Below are 24,772 nucleotides of genomic sequence, written 5' to 3'. Positions count from 1 at the left end.
AACCCTAATTGGTCTTTGACACACACACACATATATATTTATATCTGTTTATGTGATTGAAGGGATACATGTGAAGTGTCTACATCTTTTACTAAAACCCTAATTGGTCTTTGACACACACATATATATATATATATTTATATCTGTTTATGTGATTGAAGGGAGAAATGGTAAAGAGAGAAACAACATATATATATATATATATATATATATATATATATATATTTATATCTATACATGTGATTGAAGAGACTATAAATGGTAATAGCAGTGAGGTGGTTGCTGCTTTCCCTCCCCCTCTCTCTCCGATTTGTTCTCCACCAACGACGGTTTGTGTTTACAATTACTTTCATGTACACGGATTGGATTGCCTTAGAGTTTTATTGGGAGTGATTTAAAAACAAATTTTATTTAATAATTGATAAAAAAGAAAAAACATTTTTTTTACTTTTATATTTAAAATAAAATAAGATAAATTTTATATTTTTGTATTAACTGGGCTAGGTTGGGCAAGCCCAACTTGCAGCCCTTCTTGTACTCCGTAATGGGTTGCTTTTATTTGTAACTGTGACAATAATTTTTATTTTCAAATATAAAAAATTTTGTTTGGTTTAATTTTTAAAAAATATCTTTTATAAAATAATTTTTTATTTTTAAAATTATTAAAACTATTTTTAAAATTACAAACCAACCAAACTTACGAACCTAAACTGACCGCAGTTTAGAGTCAACATTCTTGACCAAGACTAGAAGAAGAATCCGAGCATATTTAGTTGTGTTTTTTGTTTGCAACGAGGATATTAGTCGTACATCGATAAATTCACATCTCGATTCTTCATCTTCACAAATTTTCACATCAATTTATGAAAACAAAGTAAAAGGAATGGCGAAATGTTATTGCGCTTATCGATTTCTTCTCCTCGCCCTGGGGTTCGCGTTCATCTACATTCAGGTTACTTTCTTCCATTCTGTTTGAAACCCTAACCGGCTTATATAAACATGCACAAACACTAATCCATAAACGTGGGTGTGTGTGTGTGTGTGTGTGTGTGTGTGTGTGTGTGCAAATTTCTTTATTAGGAATTGAAATACTGGCCTGAAACAATGATCCGTTGCCATATGAAGATCTTTCTGTGTTTGGCGGCATACTTATTCAGTTTTCAATAAATCAGAAGGAAACGTGATCTCTCTTAATTTAATTTCATATATTATTTTGCAGATTAAATGATATCATGATATTGCTTTTTCTAGTTTAATAATTGAATTCTTTTTATCTCAGATGCGGCTTTTGGCTACACAACCAGAATATCCTACTTATCCTCTCGCTACTGCAGTATGTATTTTAGCCTTCCATTTCTTTGCCAACATTTAATGTTCCTATTTTGAGTATATGAAATAAATTTTTTCCTATCAATCTTATTGTTATAATGTTGCTTATAAATCTTTTTGTGGGCACATATCATTAAAAATGTTGCTACAAAGTAAAACTTTCCGGATTATATATGTTTCTCTCTGTTTTTCATGCTATTATATGGACGAAATATTATAGTTGGAATAAGCTTGTCGTATGGAAGATGGATTGTGGTTGTGCACAGTAGTGCACTTTAATCTACAATATGGTCAATTGTAACAAGTTTTTGTAAAATTGATTGAAACATGATATCCTACTTTCACATGGAATTTCAGTTCCTCTTTTAACTAATAAAAGAGGATTGATGGAATTATCTCTGATATGAAAATTCTTTTCCTTTAGGTTTTTGATTAATTCTTTTCATACTTCTATTTTTAGAATAATAATAAATAAAAAAAAACTCTATGGAGACCATTTTCCTTGCTCAATTCAGCATTTTTGGGGGATGAAATGTAGGATTTCGCATTTTCTTTTTCCCTGTTCTAATTTTATATGTTTATTAGGTGCCAGTGGCTGCTGTTGTGATTATGGCTTGCAATCGTGCTGATTATCTTGAGAGGACCATCAATTCTATCCTAAAGTATGTCTTAAGTTCATGACCATTTTTCTAGTGCTTTTACTTCAGATTCACATATTTTCATCTGATCCACTGTGGCATAATTATTTGAACCAGACACCAACGCGCTGTTGCTTTACAGTATCCCCTTTTTGTGTCCCAGGTACCTACACTCTTAGGAATTCCTTTTGCTAAAATTATTTAGATTTGGCTTATTGATATAAGTATCTCTTTTGAATGATATTAAGGCTGAAGGACAAGAAAGCTAATGTTGGTAGCTATTTTTTTCAGGATGGTACGGATCAGATTGTCAAAAATAAGGCTTTAAGTTATGATCAGCTTACCTATATGCAGGTAATTTTTTTTTTCTTTCCGGGTAATTTGATACCACATTCTTCTGAGAAGTCTATTACTCACCATGGGACAGAAATGAGAGGCAAAATGCATGAATCCTAGGAACTTTAAAAGTAAAAGAACCGGGCTAACCACTTCATATGATGTCAAATATGGACGATTACTTACCATTAGGAAGATATCTTGGAGTCGGTGTCAACATTTCGAATTCAGATGTCATGTTAACAAGATTCTGACAGTGGAAACGATTGTTAAGTGTCCTACATTTCATATGGTTTCTTCTGATCTTCTTGTCTGGAACTAAGAAATTTTAGCATTTGGTTCTCCTGTGAGATGTCTCATAAGAATCAAAACTTAGAACCTGAATATCTCAACCATTCAATTCTAAGAACTGTTCTTTGAAATATATGAAACATAAAATATAGAGAAAAGATTGGGGAATAATCATGAAAAAAAATGCGAGCATCAAATGCCTTTTGTGTTTGCTAGAAAAGATTTAAGTACTGATTTATTTCTTGGTGCATTCTGCTGGCTGCATGCTTTTTTAATTGCTATAAACCAATTTGGCAATTTGAGATTGATGTGTAGATTATCTATGTTTAATTTAAGGAAATATGAGGCTAGAAAGCACCCATGATTCATCATAGATTATACTTGTTTACCATACCGCTGTGCCTGTATCCTAATGGAAGCCTCATATCTTGGCTGCCAACCCTCTTATGCCTCACTCTGTCTTGCCGTTGCCTTTGAGCTTGGGTCAGAAACCTGAAAGCCTTTCAAAGCTGACCTTACGATTTTTATCTATGCAAAGAATTGGATTTGCTTAATTTAATTTGATCCAAAAATGTGACTCATGTTCTAAATATTTGTTTAAAGATGGTTGGCACAAATTGAGAATCTGGGCCACCAGTCTAACTTCAGTTTGTTGCAGCATTTAGATGATGAACCAGTGAAAACTGAAAGGCCTGGGGAGTTGATTGCATACTACAAGATTGCTCGTATGGATTGCTTTTGATTTTTTCTTTTTGCTTTTGCTTCCTCAAGTTTCGAAATTAAACACGCCATTGTTTTGTAGGTCATTACAAGTGGGCATTGGATCAATTGTTTAATAGGCATAATTTTAGTCGGGTTATCATACTTGAAGGTGCAATTAGTCTTGCTTTTGTATCCTTTTCACTTTCTTCTATCTTGTTTCTGCTTTAAAATGCAAAGCAATGTTCTGAGGATATCTTCATGGATAGCAGATGATATGGAAATCGCCCCAGATTTTTTTGACTATTTTGAGGCTGCAGCCGCACTCCTCGAGAGTGACAAGTGAGTCCTATATCAAAACTCAAGCTCTTCTAGCTACATTTTGCTTTTTCGAAGTTCAAGATCAAGGCTGCACTAGTTTTGAATGAGTTTTTTCTTTTTCTTTTTGGCTGATGGAACCGTATAGGTCCATTATGGCTGTTTCCTCATGGAATGACAATGGACAAAAGCAGTTTGTGCAGGATCCTTGTAAGTTCCTTTAACTTTTCTCAATATATCATAGTTATTATTATAGAACAAAATTAAAGCTAACTGATAAACTTGCATACTGGTTTCGGTTAGTAATAGTCACTGCAGTAACTCTGAAGTGATTACTGCTTAGTGCTTCCATTGTTCTTCTCAAGATGCCATAAAAAAATTTCCTTTAATTTTGGGTGGGACATTGCAGAAATGATTGGATAAGTGTTATTTTCTCCAGCTAATGCAATTATGCCTGAATTCTCAACTTGCCTAACATATACCTAACTACTTGGGGGCATAAGCAATAGGTTGGGTTGACTTCAAATATTCAACTTCATGCTCCTCTATACATGGGGTTCCTTTCTCTGGTGAGTTGAGCATGAGGCATTTAGGTAGTTGCATGGTCAAATCATCTCAACTGGATGTCTCCATGTGTCCCTAAGCAGTGCTTTTGCGAATGGTAACCTTTCATAGATGCATTTTGTTATAGTTTGATACATGCTCATTTCATAGACATGGTTCTTAGCTTGTTCGCATTTGTATTTTATACTTTCTATTAGGAGATTAATATATGCAACTTCAGTCTGCTGATGTGTATAATTCCTTGGCAGAGGTTGGACAAAATATAAAGAAAAGTATCTAAGACAAAGCAATGAGAACTATTCTCTGATCTGCTACGTGGTACACCCTGCAGATGTACTTTATCGCTCGGACTTTTTTCCTGGACTTGGCTGGATGCTGTCTAAATCTATTTGGGAGGAACTATCTCCGAAGTGGCCAAAGGCATATCCTTGTGGTTTTGTGCATTTTTGTTTGTTTTTAAAACTTAGATATTGTTCTGATGTGTCTCCTTTAAACATGTTCCTTGACAAAAGTTTCACTTACTGGGATGATTGGTTGAGGTTAAAAGAGAATCACAAAGGTCGCCAGTTTATTCGACCAGAAGTGTGCAGAACATATAATTTCGGCGAGCATGTACGTAAGTCAAAGTTAGTATAAGGATAGATCTTGTTCACAATTCACTCAATCTTAGGGTTACTTTACTGTGTTTTGTACAGGCTTGCTTATACCATTAATATTACTTATCTATATGGTTGTGATGCTTCTCATCCCCTCCATTGATGGTTTCCTGTTTCATGGAATAAAATGTGTACTCAGAAACATAATATTTTGTTATCTTCATCACCAAAAAAATTCTTAGAGTTGGTTTTTTTATTTTCCCTGTACTTCAAGCGAAAGGTAATCTTCATTGATATGACTAAAAATCTGTATTCCGAAAGCCAGCCTTGTATTCGCTGCATACATGATGCACCAAGAGTTATATATTCGTTTAGTTGTTTTATTCCTGTCATGGTAGCAATTTTTTTCTTTCCCTTGAAATTGTGGTTTTATAATGTTGATGCTGGTTAATGTTGATTTTCTTGAGGTGACTTGAGCTTTTGATTGAAATATCTGTCATTTGTAAGTTCTCGACACTTCTTGGTATCAATGTCAAAATATTGCAGTTGTGTATGTCATTTTTTTTTTCTTTTTTCGAATTTTTTTAAATGGTGTCATTGATTTTCCTCCATGGTTCAACATATATCTCTGAGTGTATGCAAGCAATTTTAGAATGGGAATATTACTTATTGAAAAAAAGAAAAAGGAAAAAAAAAAGGAATATTCTAAATCTCTGGGAATTGCAGGGAAACTTGTTATAGATTTGATTCACATAATCTTTTTTGTTTTTTGTTTCTGCTTATGAAGACTAAATAATTTTCCCACATTTTAGTCTGGTCGTGTTAGTTGGTCTTTAAGTTTACACTGCAATTCGCCCCCTGCAATTTCACTACTATTTGTTGTTGATTTTACTAAAGTTTCCTGACAAACTTCACTTTTGAATCTGCTATATATGGTAATATTTGAATCATGTGTTCTAGTTTCACTTCTTTTTCTTGTAACTATGGTTTTACTGGTAGGCCAACAAAGTTCTATGGTACACACCACTTAATTTTTCACTACAGTGGTTTATGTGGGCTTACAAACTGTGTGTGTGTGACACTCAGACTTACTTCTGCCTCATTCATTCTTTTCCTGACATCCAATCTAACGAAAATATAAACTAATCATCTTGTTTTTTTTTTTTTTTTTTTTTTTTTTTGGTGCTTCACTGGGAGTCTTGAGATTTAACTTTGACAATAATTCCATGGCATGTCCTTATGATTGGGTTTCCTTAAAATCTTGCTTCTTTGTATCTTATTGTGATTTCCCTGCAGGGCTCTAGCTTTGGACAGTTCTTCAAACAATATCTTGAACCTATTAAGCTGAATGATGTACAGGCATGTGATTATTTCTCTCTTACAAATTTTCCATTTGGTAATAGTTTCCGCATATCTCATACTATATTATCAATTTTTTGCTTTTGCTGAAAGGTTGATTGGAAGTCTATGGATCTGAGCTACCTGATGGAGGTAAAAGATGCATTTCAAAGTGATCATTTAAGATGAACTAAGTATATATGTACTTTTATCAACCGAATGGGTTGTGCTTCTTAGGACAAGTATGTGCTGCACTTTGCCAACATGGTTAGGAGGGCACAACCTGTGTATGGAGCTGAGGCTGTCCTGAAGGAATATAATATAGATGGCGATGTACGCATTATGTATGAAGACCCGCCAGATTTTGAACAAATTGCACGCTCATTTGGCATTTTTGAAGAATGGAAGGTAGTTCAATTTCATTATTTGCATATCTGTCCTCTAAGACTGAAATTACAAACTGGGTGGTTTTACTTTGAAAGTTATTTTCTGGGTATGGGACGAGTCCTTTTGCTTCAGTACTCAATGGAAGTGCATTGAGCTCTCTAAAGATAGACTTGAGTTACTATTTTTGAATGCCATACTTGGTACTCACTATTTTATTGATACATCTGGGAAAGTGTTTTGTTGGTAGTTTATGCATTTCCTTGTTTTCTGGTTCTTTAAAAACTATTAGTAGCACCTATTCTGCCTTTTTTCACATTCATACTAATAATAGCATTTTGGTTTAAGAATCAACTCTTTTTGTAAATTAAATTAAGAAAAACAAATTAAGCATGGCTTTAGTTCTGTACCCTTGAATGCCTGAATCTTAGGGCAAGATGGCGTTTTTGACAGGGTTTAAAGAAGCAGCATTCATTCATTTTTTTTTTTTTTTTTTCCTTTGTCGGTACTCACATGCACATGCCTCCACTGAGGCTCGAACCCTTGACCTTCCTTTGGGAAGCAGCATTCATTCTTGATGATTTAACAGTGATCAAGTATCTTCCTCATACTTGGCTGCCATTATTTATAAGTCTGAAATTGCTTATGTGAATCTCCTTCCAAAGCATCTTGCTTCTGTTTTTATTTCATTCCCTTCCCAGGATGGTGTGCCAAGGACAGCATATAAAGGAGTAGTAGTTTTCCGATACCAAACCCGAAGACGTGTATTCCTCGTTGGCCCAGAATCTCTCCAACAGCTTGGCATTGAACATGCTTAATACCGAACGAGGTTAGTGACAGCATGCCGTTTGTATGTGTACTGCAACTTCATGTCATCATCTTTTGTAGCATAGAATTGGTACTTTAGAACAGGAACAAGAAATGCCACCTGTAGCTTCTATTTCGGTAAAACTCATCATAGGAGAAAGGCTTTGTGAACTGATAGCTCTGAATATCTCTCTCTTGTTAACAGAGATTGAAAGAGAATACATTCTCCACCTTGGTTTTTGAATGAGGCTCGTTTGAAAGAGAAATGTTTTTGAAGATCAATGGCAACTCCCACTCCAATTATAATATCAAATTCCAGACATCTAGATAAGTCTTCCATTTTACAGTCAGTTTCTTGATACAAGGTTCTGTAGCTATAACCACATAAATGTAACAAATGCCACATCTTTGTATACTAGTTGTTATTCTTATTGAGTGGCAAGAAAAAACATTAATATTTGTTGTGTTCAACATCTATCTTCAGTTACATTGTAGCTACAAGTGAATAATTCTTGTGATAGTGAATGAATCCAAGGTGTGGTTTATTCTCTGTTTTTTTCCGTTTTAGTTTTCTAATACACAGGCATTTCAATGCAAGAGGTCTTTGGTATATGTAATGGGTGTAGAAATGGATTTTCTATGTTTGCTCCGTCTGTTTTTCAGGTGGATTTGAGAATCTAGATGGCTGTAGACTCTGCTGTTGGAGAATGAATGAAGTTCTGGTGTTTGGTCTAAAAACCTTTCTTTTGTTGTGTTATGGCCTTGTAATTTCAGTCATGTTGTGCAGGTAGGTTAGCTCCTATTTGACAATTGCCTTTGTCTCCTACCAAATATACCTTCGCTCGAAAGCCATGAAGAAACTCTGGAGTGATCAACCGACTTTTTGAAAGTTCTATAATGAAGCCATAACGAGGCCAGTGATTAATGAATGAAGGAGAACACGAACTATTAGGGAAAATACATAGACCCCTCAAAGGAAGCCTGGAATGGAAATAGAATGTAGTGATGAGGCAAAGAAAAATAGAAAGGAGATCAAATGAAGAGAGAAAAGACGTGCACTTAAAATGCAAAGGCACAAGCCTGCGAGGAGGATTTCAACCCCATGAAAACTCGGATCAAACAACAGAACAAAACAAATCAAAAGTGAGTCCATTCTCCATCTATGCAATCCAAACATCGGGCTTTAGGTTCCGTTTGTTTTGATATAAAATATTTTTCTTAAATAAGATTTTTATTTTTTCAGGTAAAATATTTTTAATTTTTTGTATTTTTGAGTGTTTGGCGACCATCTAGGTCGATTGGCGGAAGTTAAAATAATTTGTCAAAAATTGATGAGTATTTTTTTGTATTAAGTTTTGATATTCATTGTCTTCACTAAACACTAAAAAATAAGAATTTTATTAATTGCGAACCATATAAGCTTGAGTAGAAGGGTTGGGCATACCAACGACGTGGTATGCCCATGGCTTACTCAATATCTTCTCGGTATGCCCGTTACTATAATTTTCCTTGGACTTTCTTTCAACTTTTAGAGGAAACTGGGGGGCTAATCTGAACTCATCTTGTTCTCTTTCTATTGTTTTATGATGATTGCTGACCTCACGAATTTTTTTCATAATAATATATATGTCATAAAATTTTATTTTAGTTCCAGATAAAATAATAATATTAGTTATAAAATATATATATATATATATAAGATAGGAAACGAGAGTGTATAGTGGTTGATTAATTAAATAAAAGAAAAAATGATAATCTTAGGACTTAATTATGCTTAGAAGAAAAGGAAGTGAAATTATTTAGAAGACTTTGCCAAAGTGACAATTTGAAAATAAAGATATGGATGAAGAGAATAAAACTATGCCCTAAGTACTTAACTAGTCACTACAGAGTTGGTGACCCCACTAACCGTCGATATGATTCGTTCAAATCCCACATGCATAGTAACTACAAAATTAGAAAAGTAATAAATAAATAATACAGAGAGAATGACTGAATTTATTCAATTATTTTGGGTAATTAAATAGTTTGCCTAGTAGTCATGATAGTTTACATGATGCTCAAAATTTCATAGAAAATGTAAATTTTAAGTTTTGAACTAGTGTATTTTTCTTGGATCAAGTCAAGTATATATATTTGAAGAAATAGGTAAGTTGTGTAAATAAAGAGAAGAAATGTACGCAAACAAGCCAAATACAAGTCACAAGTGCATGCAACATCTACAACATCAAATCACATGAATGTGATAATAATTAAAAGAAGACCACATAGATTAGAGTTCCACATTCATAGAGTCCTTTCATAAGTTGGCATCAACTTATGTACCTATATACATTAAAACACAAAAATTATATTATATCAAAACTCCGAAACTTTATCTCAATCCACACGATTAATATTTATTTATATTGGTTTGAATGTTGTGGGATACAGAGTTAGTAATCTAGGCCAGAAATTGCAAAGCACCATGAGAAAAAACAACTTCAATTCACTCCCTAGAGTCATCATCTATGAGATACTAACAAGAGTACCAGCTGAATCACTTGTTAGATTCAAAATAGTATGCAAGTTGTGGAAAACCATCATCTCTCATCCTGAATTTATCAGCTCTCATCTTCACACATGGAAACCCAACCCTGCAATCATCATCACAGATTTAATGTCCGCCGGCTCGTTTCTTTGGGATTTCCAAGACACAGACTCCATAGATTTGGCTGTAACTTTCCCCAAAGGTTACTCCAGTTTTGTTGCCTCCACCGATGGTTTATTACTTCTTGAAGCTCTCACTTTCTCTCACCCCATAAAAAAAGGTGGTGGTCATGCTGAAGAAGTAGTGAAACTGTGTGTTTATAATCCCGTTACCGGTAGCCAAAAGTTTTTGCCGCCAAATTCAAACCTGAGCATGATTGGTTGCAATTTTTCGATTGTCCATGATGCTTCGATTCGGAAATATAAGGTTGTGGTTTTTAGTGATGATATACGTAGGATTCTTGAGAAGATCACCGTCATTAGTGTAGACGACAGTGATCGGGGCTGTGAATGGAGGGAGTTGATCAATCCATCAACATTTTTCATGCAAGCTATTTGCAAGCCAATCACTGTGAATGGGTTGTTGTTTTGGTTGGCATACACCTACGATATTGAGAGAATTGATACTCCTCTAATGGCTTTTATACAGTCGGTGGACATTGCTGAAGAGGAATTTATGCAGAGACTAAGCTTGCCGTGTCAACCGAAAACGGATTCTACTCACCTACTGATGAACTGCAACTTGTTGGAGATGAAGGGATCGCTCTGCTTCTCGAATCCGGCCACTGATATGGAATTGGAGCTATGGATGTTGGAGGATTTAGGTAATCATATTTGGGTTATGAAACACAAAATATGTCTTCTTTCGATTGTTGGTCGGCCTACCAGTCTGTCGAGTTTCTTACTGAGTGAATCGTTTTTCCCAATTCAAATTATGGGGAATGACGGAGGATTGATGATGATTCGACATGATCCGGATAACATGGGGTTTTTAGAGGGAAGAGGGTGGTACTTGTACAACTTGAGGAGTAAGGAGTTGAAAGCTATTGTGTGTAGGAGTAGTAAAGAGGGAAAATATTTTTATTATCCTGCTCAGAAGATCACTCATGTCAAGAGTCTAGTTGGTTGGAACTGAAAATCTTTTTTCTGGTGCTCCTTTGTGATGAACTAGTGAGCTTGTTTTTGCAGAAAAAGGTTCTCCTAGAATTCCCATTTGTGTTTAGAACTGATTTATTTATATTTCGATAATATATATATTCAAGGTGAGAATGAAATCCCATTTGCTTTTATATAGCTTGCTTTTGTTTTTATTGTTGTTTTGTTGTCACCACTTGAGGAGGCCCTGGATGACATGGGCCAGGTCCGACTCGCAAAACACAACCTTCAGTCCGAACAGCTGGGTCAGCCCATAAAAAGACACTGCCATATGGGCCGAGCGGGAGTAAGCCCATCAAGAGTGACCAGGGCTTACTGAGGAATAGGCCCAGGTCCAGCAATTAGTAAATATCTTGTAAATATCTTGTAAATATCTATAAATAGGAGTTGGAATGAAGAGGAGAGGGATCTTGATTCGGGTTGAGGTGTAAGAATTCTAGAGAGAGAAAGAATAGAAGGAGTTTCTTGCATCTTCAATTGGCGCCGTCTGTGGGAAACGCATAAAAGTTTGGTTGATCAATGAGGAGGATGGAATGGATTCAAACCAATTCGGTTGATCGAGACTCGATCTTGCGGATTTGAATCCAGATCTGAGCGATTGTGACCTACTCTGGAGGAATTACGATTCTTGAAGCTTTGGCAGGAGTGACTTCAGATCTACGCAACCGCGAGTTGCTCGATTGTGACAGGATCTGACGGATTTAGAGTCCAGGCAATTCAGATCTTGTAAACAGTGAGCATAATTCGGAGAATTAGAAGCCAGATCTAAAAATTCCTACTCACGAAGCTTAGATCTACTCGCGAGCTTGAGATTAATGCCTTTACTCCGTTCGGGAATAATGATAGGTGAAAGCTCCAATCCGATGGAGGCTGTCCAGCAAACAAAGCTTGAAGAGTTGATGAATTTGATTGAAGCTCTCAGAAAAGAAAATGCAGAATTGAAAGCTGGATTGCAGCATCGGCAAATACCCGCAGTCTCGCATCCGCTTCCGGTCGGAGAAGGAGGTGTTCCATCTAGTATCGCGCAACAAGGCGATCAGAACGAGAACAATCAGTCAGCTCACCACCGTGATGAAAGGATGATGGACAATTCGCCGCCAAATGTTCGTCGAGTTGAAGATCACGAAGGCTCGACTCACGTTGATCCGCAGCGGGAAAGGTTTGACCGAGAGGAAGTGATGGAGGTAGATCGCCGTCGAGTAGCGTCGCCTTGGCAGAGAGAGTTCATAGAGGAACGGTCGTTCGATCCGTCTTACCGGCCCTCCATGGTTACTGTCACTCATCACGGTTCGGAGGGCAGAACCGTAACTCACAGAGCTACCGCCGGACTCCAGAGAGAGAATGAAGCTCTCCGATCCGCAGCTCGGACGGTGGATTCACCATTCACCGACGAGATCTTGAATGCGCCGCATCCAAGGAAGTTTGCTATGCCAGTCTTTATTCTGTTTGACGGAACAACCGATCCGATCGATCATGTGTATCATATCCAGTTGAAAATGGCCCTGAACACGGAAAACGACTCTTTAATGTGCAAATGCTTTCCTACAAGTTTGGCCGGACCGGCGCTCAGCTGGTTCAAAAACTTGCCTAGGAGCTCCATTGGCAGTTTCAGGGACCTGTGCGATCGGTTCATAAGCCAGTACTACGGGAACAAACGCCCGCCGAAGGACATCTCGAGCCTGTTCACGATGCGGCAACACAAGGATGAACGGCTCCAGGCCTTTCTTACCAGGTTTAATCTCACTAAGAGTATGGTAATCGAATGCCATCCTACTACGGCAGTTCAAGCCTTCAAGTTAGCCATGACACGCGGAACTCCGTTTCACACCAGTCTGGTAGTGAATACGCCAGCTACCATGGACGAACTCAATGAGAGAGCCGATGGCTTTGTGCGCCTCGAAGAAGAGGAGGCAGCTAATGCTCGGACAACGTCGTTTGTGTCGACCGAGGAAAAGTCCAAGGCAAAGATCAGGCAGAAGCAGGCTCAGCCGCAACGTCAGACCACTTGGAAGGCCGAAAAAAGGTCCAGGGAGGAAGAGTTGATTACTCCGCTGAAGGTCACTCTGGCGAGGTTATATCAGGAGAACAAGGACAAGTTTCATCCACCACTGCCAATTAGACAACCCCTCGAACAGAGGGATCAAACTAAACATTGTGCTTTTCATTCTGATTTCGGACATCAGACTAACGAATGCAGGAACCTGAGGAGGCAAGTGGAGATGTTGATAGCTAGAGGGGAGTTTGCGAGTTATGTTCAAGGCTCGGCGATGGAGCAGAATCGACCAGTGGAACAAATAAAAAGGAGTCATAAACAGAGCTCCCACAATTCGCAACCAGTTCGTATAATCAATGCTATCCATGGTCGACCCGAGCCTAGTGAAGAGCCAGATGAGCTGCTACGGGTGCGCCTGCGGCAGGCACAGATGAAGAAAAGGGTCGGCAATGTGACCACTCTACACCAACAGAGCCCGTCAATGCAGATAAAGTTCGACTGGACAGACCTGCAGCGTGTCCAACTGCCTCATGACGACCCGTTGGTAGTCAGTTTGACAGTGGCAGAGTGCTTGGTGCGCAGAGTTCTGATCGATCCTGGGAGCAGTGCGAATGTTATGCCAAGGGACACATTTGACAGGCTCGACATTAAACCAGAGAGGCTCAAGCCCACCGGAAATCCCTTGTTAGGGTTCGATGGGAAGAGGGTGGAACCCGTCGGGATGGTGGAAGTAGAAGTTCAAGCTGCAGAGCGAGCTCTTATGGAAACTTTTGTGGTTGTGGAAATTCACCCCTCGTATAATCTCCTGATGGGAAGAGGATGGATTCACAGAGTCCGAGGTGTACCCTCAACTCTGCATCAGGTCATGAGGTGCCTCGGGCCCGATGGAGATAAAGTGATAGACATTCGGGGGGATCAGGTCGCAGCCAAAGAGTGTTATTCCGTCACACTAAAGCATGCAGGGAAGGGAAAGGCGCCCGTCCGGTCGACAAGCCCCAGATAGCAATTACAGGAACCTCCACTCGAGCAGAATAGGGTGGAGGAGTCAGCCGACTTGACCGAGGAGCCCCTTCTGGATGTGCAGATCGATCAGTCCAGGCCAGAACGAACTACCAGAGTGGGTATAAGATTGACCAGAGAAGAGCAGCAAGAGCTAGTGGATTTCTTATCCCACAATGTCGACGTATTTGCATGGAGTCATCTCGACATGCCTGGAATTAGTCCTTCCGTCTCCTGTCATTCCCTGAATGTCAATCCTAATTTCAAACCAGTGAAACAGAAGCAGCGAAGATTTGCTCCAGAACGTAATCAGATCATAACGGAAGAAGTTGATAGGCTGCTTGATGCGGGATTTATCAGAGAGGTGCACTACCCTGAGTGGTTGTCCAACGTCGTTGTGGTGCAGAAGAAAAATGGGAAATGGCGCGTATGCATTGATTTCACCAATTTAAACAAAGCCTGCCCGAAGGACAGTTTCCCGTTGCCTAAGATTGATCAAATGGTGGATGCCACCACGGGGTATGAGCGTTTAACCTTTCTGGACGCATATTCAGGTTATAATCAGATTCCTATGGACCCCGCAGATGAAGAAAAAACTTCTTTTGTCACCGAGCGAGGAACGTACTGCTACAAGGTTATGCCTTTTGGATTAAAGAATGCGGGAGCAACTTATCAACGACTTGTCAGCAAAGTTTTTAAGAATCAAATGGGTAAGATTGTCGAAGCCTATATTGATGACATGGTGGTGAAAAGTAGGAAAAAGGATGATCATCTGAAGCATCTGCAAGAGGTATTTGATGTACTAAAGCGATATGGGATGAGGCTCAATCCGACCAAGTGCTCGTTCGGTGTGAGTTCCGGGCAGTTTCTGGGACACGTGGTCAACCGCAGGGGCATCGAAGTTAGCCCCGCTCAAGCAGAGGCTTTGATTAAGAATGCCGAGCCAAAGACGATCAGAGAGGTGCAAGCCCTAACAGGACGAATAGCTGCATTAAGTCGATTTATTTCAAAGTTGTCAGACCACTGCAAACCATTCTTTGACACGATTCGGAGCCATGGAAGGCAGGTCTGGGGGGATGAGCAACGACAGGCATTGACTCATTTGAAGCAATATATGCAGAATCCGCCAGTCCTGTCAGCCCCAGAACCGGAAGAAAAGTTATTTCTATATCTTGGAGTATCTGGTGTCGCGACGAGTGCCGTTCTGATTCGTTGCAAGGAAGGGGTGCAATACCCAGTATTTTATGTAAGCAAGACACTGATGGAGGCAGAAAAAAGATACTCAAAGGCCGAACGGGTGGTACTTGCACTTGTAAATGCAAAAAGAAAGTTAAGGCATTATTTTGAATCCCACTCCATAGCTGTTCTAACAACTTTCCCAATCAGAACGCTCATGCACAAGCCAGAGCTCTCGGGCAGAATGACAAAGTGGGCCATAGAGTTGAGTTCATTTGACATAACGTACGAGCCGAGAACAGCTATTAAAGGGCAAGCGGTGGCCGATTTCCTACTAGAATGTGATGCCGAAGATACGGAAGAGGACCTTAGAAGCGGCTCTTGGAAACTTTTTGTGGATGGCTCCTCTAACCCGACGGGGGCTGGAATTGGGATCAAACTGCAAACCCCAGAAGGTACTTCCTTGAGCCAAGCACTCCGACTTGAGTTCCGAGCCACCAATAATGAAGCGGAATACGAGGCGTTGCTAAATGGATTAAAGTTGGCCAAAGAGCTACAGATCAAAAGTTTGACAGTGTATAGTGACTCGCAGCTGATTGTTCGGCAGGTAAATGGTGAGTACGCAACCAAGGATGACATGATGGGGGCATACCGTTCTGCCGTTCTGCGTAGAGCCAAGGACTTTGCAAAGATTGAATTCATACAGTTGCCGAGGGAACAGAATGCAGATGCAGACCGTTTAGCATGCAGTGCTTCAAGTTGTGGTGAAACATTGGCGAGGGTGATTCCAGTGGGAATAGTGACCCAGCCGTCCATTTTCGAAGAACCGATGGTCTCGGACCCTTGGCAAGTCAACGTCATACCGTATGAACCGAGTTGGATTGACCCAATCATTACCTATATTCGAGATGGCGTTTTGCCTATGCAAAGGGATGAAGCTAGGAAACTCAAAAAGAATGCTGCCAAGTACGCCATCGTGCGGAACCAGCTGTACAGAAGGTCCTATTCTGGCCCATACTTGAAATGTGTCACCCCCGCGGAATCGCAGCAGGTATTGCGAGCTATTCATGAGGGTGTGTGTGGCAATCATTCTGGGGGAAGATCGTTAGCGCATAAAGCAATGACACAAGGGTATTTTTGGCCAAACATGTCAAGAGATGCGGAGGAGTTCTCTCGAAGGTGTGATAAGTGCCAACGATATGGACCAATGATCCACCAACCACCTGAAGAATTGCACGTAATGGCCTCGCCGTGGCCTTTCGCGCAATGGGGGATGGATGTGGTCGGTCCTCTGCCAACTGCAAGAGCTCAGAACAAGTATGTGTTACTGGCCACGGATTATTTCACTAAATGGGTGGAGGCAGAACCGTATCCTAGCGTGACTCAGACTCAGGTGAGACGATTTATCTGGAACAACATTATCTGCCGCTTCGGTGTTCCCAGAACAATAGTCATGGACAATGGCACAAACCTCGACAGCAGGCAAGTAAGAAAGCTGCTGGAGGAGTATGGAATCAACCAGAAGTTGGCTGCAGTAAGTCATCCTCAGGCTAACGGACAAGCAGAAATCACAAACAGAACCATTTTCGCCTGCATTAAGAAGAAGCTGGAAGATCATAAGGGGAAGTGGTTGGAAGAACTCCCGAACGTTCTATGGGCTTACAGAACCACCCCAAGGCGGCCGACTGGGGAGAGCCCGTTCGCGATGGCGTATGGTACCGAAGCAGTTATACCGGTTGAGCATTTAGTCCCCACTATCAGAAGCTTAGCATGGAGTCGAGATCAGAACGACAAGATGTTAAGATTGAACCTCGACATGATAGACGAAAGGAGGGACGCAGCGGCTATAAGGCTAGCATCGTATCAGCAAGTGCTGGCGAATAGTCACAATAAGAGAGTAAAACACAGGGATTTTGCCCCGGGCGATCTGGTTCTGAAAAGAAAGGTGGGGATGGTCAAAAAAATGATGCCACCCTGGGAAGGCCCGTACAGAATTGCAGAAGTCATTGGCAAAGGGGCATATACGTTGGAAACCATGGCGGGAAAGTTGGTCAACAAGCCCTGGAACGCCACGTCTCTGAAGAGGTACTATCAATAGAAGCTAAGTTCTGGTTTTAATTGGATGTTATTTGTTGTTAATCAAATACATATGAATGAGCAAGTTACCGGAGTTTACAAAAAAAGAAGAGAAGAATTTTCTTTTCCAATGGTCTACTATAAAAATTGAAAGCCAAGTGGCAAGTGGCATTCTAGCCGAGCGCCAGGCACTTAAGCAAGATAAGTGGCAGCTGGCACTATAAGCCGAACGCCAGACACTTGCTAAAAATTGAAAGCCAAGTGGCAAGTGGCATTCTAGCCGAGCGCCAGGCACTTAAGCAAGATAAGTGGCAGCTGGCACTATAAGCCGAACGCCAGACACTTGCTAAAAATTGAAAGCCAAGTGGCAAGTGGCATTCTAGCCGAGCGCCAGGCACTTAAGCAAGATAAGTGGCAGCTGGCACTATAAGCCGAACGCCAGACACTTGCTAAAAATTGAAAGCCAAGTGGCAAGTGGCATTCTAGCCGAGCGCCAGGCACTTAAGCAAGATAAGTGGCAGCTGGCACTATAAGCCGAACGCCAGACACTTGCTAAAAATTGAAAGCCAAGTGGCAAGTGGCATTCTAGCCGAGCGCCAGGCACTTAAGCAAGATAAGTGGCAGCTGGCACTATAAGCCGAACGCCAGACACTTGCTAAAAATTGAAAGCCAAGTGGCAAGTGGCATTCTAGCCGAGCGCCAGGCACTTAAGCAAGATAAGTGGCAGCTGGCACTATAAGCCGAACGCCAGACACTTGCTAAAAATTGAAAGCCAAGTGGCAAGTGGCATTCTAGCCGAGCGCCAGGCACTTAAGCAAGATAAGTGGCAGCTGGCACTATAAGCCGAACGCCAGACACTTGCTAAAAATTTAAAGCCAAGTGGCAAGTGGCATTCTAGCCGAGCGCCAGGCACTTGCCGTACAAACACACAGCAAAACTAATATAAAAAGAAAAAGAGAGAAAAGATATATATGTACTGAAGATAAGTTGAACAGAGCACACCACATAGAGAAAAAGAGTTCGGCCATTTCATTAATATTGAACATTTAGTTTACAAAAGAGAGGTGTCCATCATTACAAGAAGATATGAACTGGAAGAATTCGAAGGAGCCCTAGCTAGACGCCTCAGTACCAACAGCATCCTGGTCCTGCCGACTCGCCTCCTCGGCCCCATCAGCCGCCTCACCTTCATGAGGTGGGGAATCCAGGTGAATAACTGAGTCGTTCGGCTGGGGTTCAGCGTCAGCAGTGGCTACAGAGGGAGCCACGGTCGACGATTGGGGAGCGGTCAGTGGCAGAGTGGCAGGAGGAGCTGTGATGATCCTTGAGGATGCGATGTCCTGGCACTCATCAAATATACGCTCCGCTTCGGTGGGTTCTGGGTCGACATAAACCCCCAGAGGCTCGATCCCCAGATCCTTGTCTACCTCATCCGGAGTGGAGCTGGTCTGTCCCTCATCCGGAACCCGGTCGGCGAAGCCTTCCCGGAATCCTTGAGCATACCGAAGAGCACCGACCCTGGAGAACCGAGCATGAAGGGCTAGCATCCCACCACCCACTCTGCTGATAACGTCGATCAGAGCGGTACGCTCGTCCAGAGCTCTTTTTTCAAAAGCCATCCGAGCAGACTGTTCATCAGCTAGAAGACGTTGGAGTTCTGCCTTCTCTTCTCTGAGTGATTCCTGCTCAGTCTGCCAGACGCTCTTCTCGAGCTGGAGGGCGTCCTTCTCATCCTGAAGGGAATCATTCTCCTTTTTCAGGACATCTCTCTCTTGCTCGGCTTTGTCAAGCCGAACCAGCGCCTCGGTATTCTTCATGGCAAGGAGGTCGTTCTCTTTATTAGCCACCTCCAGGCTGTCAGAATACTTTCGGGCCCTGGCGTTCCCCATTTCCACCTGCTTCTGCATGGCCATCATCCCAAACAATGTCTGCATAGGTACACAATAAGAACGGTTAAACCGATAGTCAGAACGGGAGAAGGCAAGACCAAGTAATATAAGAGAATTCATGAGTTAGAAAATAAAAGTCACCTCCATAGCAGATTGGGGAAAGCGACTGAACACGTCCTTCTGGGAAAGGCCCTTTGCCGCCTCAATGTCCTTCGGAGTCCACATGCTCCTGTAGTAGGCCATAGCGGTCTGGCCATCCTTCAGCATGGTCTCGTTCGGTTTCACGAACGTCCCATCCGTTCGAGTGTACCGAGGGGCCCATGGCGGCAAGCTGGGGATAGAAGGGGGGCCTGAAGCAGAAGCAGAGCCACCAGCTGCAGGAGGCCCAGAGTGAGAAGGAGCTCTGATCGCTCGGTGCAAGAGAGTACCCGGCCCAGAGACTCGGGTCCTTCTAATAAGAGGCTCCTCCTCAGGGTCGATTTCACTGTCAGGATGAGGCCTTTTGCCTCGCTCTTTGTCCCGACCGCCCCCCGCAGCAGCAGGAGCTATGGTAGCTGGGGAGGGCGCGTTCTGGTTGGCCGCAGGGGCGCTGGCAGCAGGGTTAGTAGCCACTGCGCTCGGGGCAGTGTCAGATATGGTGGCTGAAGAAGAAGCCGACGCTGGAGAGGAGGTCGCCCCAGCAGCAGGAATGACTGGGGGAGTATTTTTCCTCCTGCCAAAAGAGGGAATCTGCAGTCTGCTCATATTGTAGCCGAGTGATGAGAGCGCGAAGAGGTTGTCTGAAGTGAGGAGATCTGAGCAGGAAGGAATATCGTTCAGAACGTATCTCTTCAAGTAGTTGGTCCTATCCCTGCAAACACTGTAGCTCAAGTCATCACAAGGTATTCCCAAGGAGCGGCATAAGTAAGTGCAAAAACGAGGAACGCATGTTTCACAGGGGCAGTCGTGTTTATGGGATTTGAATTTTTTATAGGAGGAGACAGAGCAGACACCAAAGGCGCTCGGGATAGGGTAATCCTCTGCAGCCGGCGAAGACCAAGCCCCACTAATACCCACTATGCTATCCCTCCAACCCTTTTCAGATTTTATTGTGTCAGTGCATATGGACATCTTCTCGAACGGGTAGAGGTGGTAGAAGGGCTCGTTAGTACGGATCTTACTGACCTTATAGCACAGAAGGAGGTCTATGAGGTCAAGGTCCAGATTTCTGTCACGCATCAATAAGAGCATAACAGATATGATCCTAAAGAAGTTGGGGTTGACCTGCAGAGGGGATATCCCCAATCTGTTGAAGACGTAACTAAAGAAAGGGTGCAGAGGGAACCTAACAACATTCAGTTGAAGGTTTGTGAATAAGACTTCGCCGGGCAGGAGGCCGGCGCCGGTCGTAATATTAACGTCTTGGGGGCAAACCCTAACTACGATGTTGTCAGGAAGCCTAAGTCTCATACGAAGGACACCCAGATCTACAACCATGGTGGAAGTGCAAGAAGAATCTAAAAGAGGGAAAATGGAAGCCTGCCGAAAGTAAAAAGAACGAAACTAACCTCGGAGGACTGCAAGATCGCTGGGAGAATGACTCTCGAAGGATTTCACCGGAAAAGGCTTAGCACAGTTCTAGAAAGAGGGAGATTTGGCTGATGATGGAGACGGTAAAGGGAAGTGAAGTGGAATTCGAGAGCATTATATAGGCAAGGGGGCCCGAGGGCCGAAGCGTCGGGAAGGCAAGAAATCCCTCGAACCCCGGAACATTGATTCTGGATCTGACCGTTCGCTCCCCCACGTGGTTATCTCGAGCCGTCAGCGTCATGATGAGACGCCATCAATAATTACCCCTTATTAAATAAGGGGCAATTATGGGGGCAGTTGAGGAGGCCCTGGATGACATGGGCCAGGTCCGACTCGCAAAACACAACCTTCAGTCCGAACAGCTGGGTCAGCCCATAAAAAGACACTGCCATATGGGCCGAGCGGGAGTAAGCCCATCAAGAGTGACCAGGGCTTACTGAGGAATAGGCCCAGGTCCAGCAATTAGTAAATATCTTGTAAATATCTTGTAAATATCTATAAATAGGAGTTGGAATGAAGAGGAGAGGGATCTTGATTCGGGTTGAGGTGTAAGAATTCTAGAGAGAGAAAGAATAGAAGGAGTTTCTTGCATCTTCACCACTGTTGTTGTAATTGTGATTGTTGTTGCTACTTCTTTCTTCATTTGTCTCCATTGTTTGTTCAAATCGTGTGCTGTGTTTCTTCTTGATTTTTGGCTAATTACTATCTTTTAGTTGATAATGCTTTAAGAATAGGTATAATGATGTTTCACTATTGTATCTGATGATGGTTGGGTGAGATTGTGGAACTTACTGGTGTCGTTTTTCCGTAGGATACGAAATTTTTCGTAGCTAAAACCCTAATTTGTTGTAGTGTATATATAGCCACAATAATCATTATAATCCAGTGATGAAACTATAATACTACTATTTTCTTTATATGAAACAGTAATTCAAAATAATCCAGCGTTTATTCATGTTCACCTCAGCAATTTTGAAGAAATCACTTAAAATTTGAAAAGATTGACTTCATGTGACTGTAAAAAAGGTTCCCTAACTTCATGTATATGTAATTTTCCCAATATTTTTCTGATTACTTTTTTTTTTTTGATCCTATACATATGGTTTATTTCTTCCTTTTGTCACCCATAAATCCATAAAAATATATAGTGAACTTTAATTTTCCCACATTCATGCAATAAATGTGGTGGCTATATATATCAGTCGCATAAAGTTAGATTAAGAAAAAGACACAAAGTAAACTTTAAGGTTCAACTTAAAACATATATATATGATTCACTTAGTTGTTGTAGCTAGGCTGAAGAAAGATGGCCTTGTTCGATCAAAGATGCAACACAATCATCAAACATCTCCTCAATACTCTTGAACTTGAATCCTAAACTCTTTAGCTTAGAGGTGTCAAAATCATAATGTGGCCTATCAAGTGGCTCGAACCTGAAATAGTCCACATTTCAGAATCAGTAAATAACTAAAATTGTGATAGTCCATGTACACACACACAAACACATGAATCTTTTCATAAAAAATTATATGTCTGATGTGAATAGCTGAGAAAAGTGTAAGAATGAGAATGGGAGGCACTCAACCATCAAAATTTAGATCATTGCTTAGATACTAACCTCTTGGGGATAGGAAAATTTGGATAGCGCGCCGATAGCATTTCTACTAGCTCATTATTATCGACAACTTTTGAACTGCAGAGGTACCTTCCATAAGCATTTTCATGCTCGTAAACAAGGATGTGGGAGAGCGCGACGTCGTCAATATGAACATATCCCATCCTTCCATTCCAGTGGAATTTCTCAGTTTTCCCTATTGATTCAAAGAAACAGCAGAAATATACAACCAATTACTTAAAAAAAGAGTTGCAATGTGTGAACTAGTAGTTGGATAATAAGGAGAGTGAAAATATGTACCTTTAAGCAAGCCAAGGACATCAGATGCAGTGGTACATAAATCAGGTGACAAACTAGGTCCAATAACAAATGAGGGAAGAATGGTCACTAGGTCAATGTTGTTGTGCTTGCAGAACTCCCATGCTGCTCTTTCAGCTAAGGTCTTCGATAAAGCATACCATATCTTAAACATAAGAAGAAAAAAAACACAGAGTTTGAGTGCGCGGTAGAGGATAAATAGCTCCAAATCTGCATACCTATATCAAAATTGGGATTCTGGACCATTTCAATCCGAAAGTGAGGTTTGAAGTCTCAGTGTTTACTTTGGGAGGTAGAGGAGATACCACCCATGCTAAAGGCTTGGTGGTATCATAGCATAGTGCAGTACCTTGAGTCTCTCACAAATTTCCACAGAGCTCCAAGATGACTCGTCCAGAGGCACATTCGGGTTGAGATCATCTCTTGCCCTTACCGTTGAAGAAGATGAGGTGAGTACAATGCGTTTTAGTGATGGATTCTTCTTACATGAACGCATCACATTCAATGTACCCTCAATTGCAGGGGTCAAGATTTCAGCCTATTGCAATATGGGGAAGAAATCTATTAGTTGGTGTTCATCTTCAATTTTTAGTGTACTCATTATGCTATGCTGAAAATACAAGTCCTGTTTCAAAAGATAAATGTACCAAACACTTTCATTTTTCATGCTTAACACTACACTAAAACATCACCAAAAGTTTTTTTTTCAAAAATTAACATCACCAAAAGTTGTTTATGAATTTGTGTTTAAAAAGCTAGACATTGTATTGCAATTGAAAAAAGACATATGTTAGTATTGTATACAAATTCAAGCTCAGAATCAGGTGTCCTGTTTCAAAAGATAAATGTACCAAAAACATGGTGCATAACCATTTACACATTAACACCATAATGAAAAATCACCAAAAGATATAATATAGTTTTTCACTGCATTTTCCAGTAGAGCTTCGTTTCCAAAACTAATGAGGATTGAAACATTGTAGATATTCTTTTTAACTACACATATACAACTATGTATGTTTATGCAACTTTTTATGGTCTACTGTAGAAAAAAGTTCATTGCAGTAGTTTAGGAACACTAATGGATTAAGACTTGCCTTTGGATCAGACGAAAGCCATCTCAGCACAGGCGAAGCAGTGTGGAAGACGCCTTCACAACCCATGATTGCATCATCAAAGCTTCCCTCTTCCATTAGATCGGCCTTCACCAATTGCAGCCTCTCTTTTGCTCCTTCCAGACTCCATAGGTGCGATAATTTCTTATTATTTCCTGCCCATTTTTAACAACAGTTTAGTTTACATGCAAATAAAATGCATAGAACCAGACATACTAGAGTAGACATGTAATATGCTGCCTGCAGATTCATGCATTTTGACGTGTGTGTGTGTATATATATAGAAGGGGGGGAGAGAGAGACCTGGGTCCCTAACTGTGCCTATGACATGATAACCGGACAAGAGGAGTCGCCTGATCAACCAGGAAGCAAGAAAACCAGCTGCACCAGTGACGCAAACTTTGCCTTTGGATTCAAACTTTTGATGCATGTTTTTTTGGCTCAAGTTTCAGCCTAGTTTGAAGAAAAGCTACATCCAACATATATATACACAACTGTAATATGTATATATGAACATGGTCTTTGGCCATCTGCTTGGTAGTAGTTGGAGGAAGGATGTGGAGAAGGTAAGTCATGTATTGCTTGTGTTCTGTTTTTATGTCTTTTTAAAACAAGTACAAAGAGAGATGGGTGAGCTATTATTCTAAAAAAGACTTACTTAAGGTTAGAAGTAGGCAATTCAGCAAAGTGTGCTGGATTAATAAGTTGGCACGACGGCCATACCAGCAGTAAATTTGGCTATTGTTTTACCATTTTATTCGTGCGTGTGTGTATATATATATACATATATATTTACATAATCCGAGACTGTTCAGCCCAGCACGTCAATTTGTGAATCGTGAGCTCTATTGCCTTCTACTCCTGATGGACGAATTTATCACTATTCAAGTCTTGACAGATTTGATGAAGAATATTCACAATTTAGACTTGAAGCTTGAGAAGAAATTTGCAGTCTTCTCAGATTTACTTGCAGTCCTAGTGCCAAACCCAACATAATTCCGTGATACCACCAGTTGAAACAGAGTTGAAACCAAATTC

The 24,772-nt window shown here is 40.9% G+C and overlaps 3 protein-coding genes across 3 annotated transcripts; 1 reads left to right on the top strand and 2 right to left on the bottom strand.

Moving 5' to 3' along the window:
- Positions 1–737: 737 nt before the first annotated feature.
- On the top strand, positions 738–7,850 carry LOC132293769 (alpha-1,3-mannosyl-glycoprotein 2-beta-N-acetylglucosaminyltransferase-like). Its single transcript, XM_059791382.1, has 16 exons — positions 738–952; positions 1,280–1,333; positions 1,915–1,991; positions 2,085–2,130; positions 2,259–2,321; positions 3,253–3,319; positions 3,397–3,465; positions 3,566–3,635; positions 3,760–3,821; positions 4,507–4,597; positions 4,694–4,787; positions 6,068–6,130; positions 6,224–6,262; positions 6,347–6,517; positions 7,195–7,322; positions 7,506–7,850. Exons 1-15 carry the CDS (start codon positions 884–886, stop codon positions 7,309–7,311), a joined length of 1,152 nt encoding a protein of 383 aa, XP_059647365.1. The 5' UTR covers positions 738–883; the 3' UTR covers positions 7,312–7,322; positions 7,506–7,850.
- A 10,192-nt stretch (positions 7,851–18,042) lies between these two features.
- Positions 18,043–21,274, bottom strand: LOC132293768 (uncharacterized). Its single transcript, XM_059791381.1, has 2 exons — positions 19,259–21,274; positions 18,043–19,156 (listed from the first exon to the last, which is right to left on the bottom strand). Exons 1-2 carry the CDS (start codon positions 20,591–20,593, stop codon positions 18,341–18,343), a joined length of 2,151 nt encoding a protein of 716 aa, XP_059647364.1. The 5' UTR covers positions 20,594–21,274; the 3' UTR covers positions 18,043–18,340.
- Positions 21,275–21,945: 671 nt separating this feature from the next.
- LOC132285527 (tetraketide alpha-pyrone reductase 1) lies at positions 21,946–24,164 on the bottom strand. The gene is made up of 6 exons (XM_059787720.1): positions 24,038–24,164; positions 23,717–23,889; positions 22,969–23,157; positions 22,602–22,764; positions 22,305–22,497; positions 21,946–22,119 (listed from the first exon to the last, which is right to left on the bottom strand). The coding sequence occupies exons 1-6, from the start codon at positions 24,162–24,164 to the stop codon at positions 21,978–21,980; spliced, it is 987 nt and encodes a 328-aa protein (XP_059643703.1). The 3' UTR covers positions 21,946–21,977.
- Between the last annotated feature and the right edge of the window lie 608 nt (positions 24,165–24,772).

The sequence above is a fragment of the Cornus florida genome, unplaced genomic scaffold (genome assembly GCF_030987335.1).
Source record: "Cornus florida cultivar Cherokee Brave unplaced genomic scaffold, ASM3098733v1 CherokeeBrave_3.0.0_Hap2_Chr02, whole genome shotgun sequence".
In the NCBI taxonomy this organism is placed as follows: domain Eukaryota; kingdom Viridiplantae; phylum Streptophyta; class Magnoliopsida; order Cornales; family Cornaceae; genus Cornus; species Cornus florida.
Note: the sequence above shows the minus strand (reverse complement) of the source record. Positions and strands in the feature narration are given on the sequence as shown.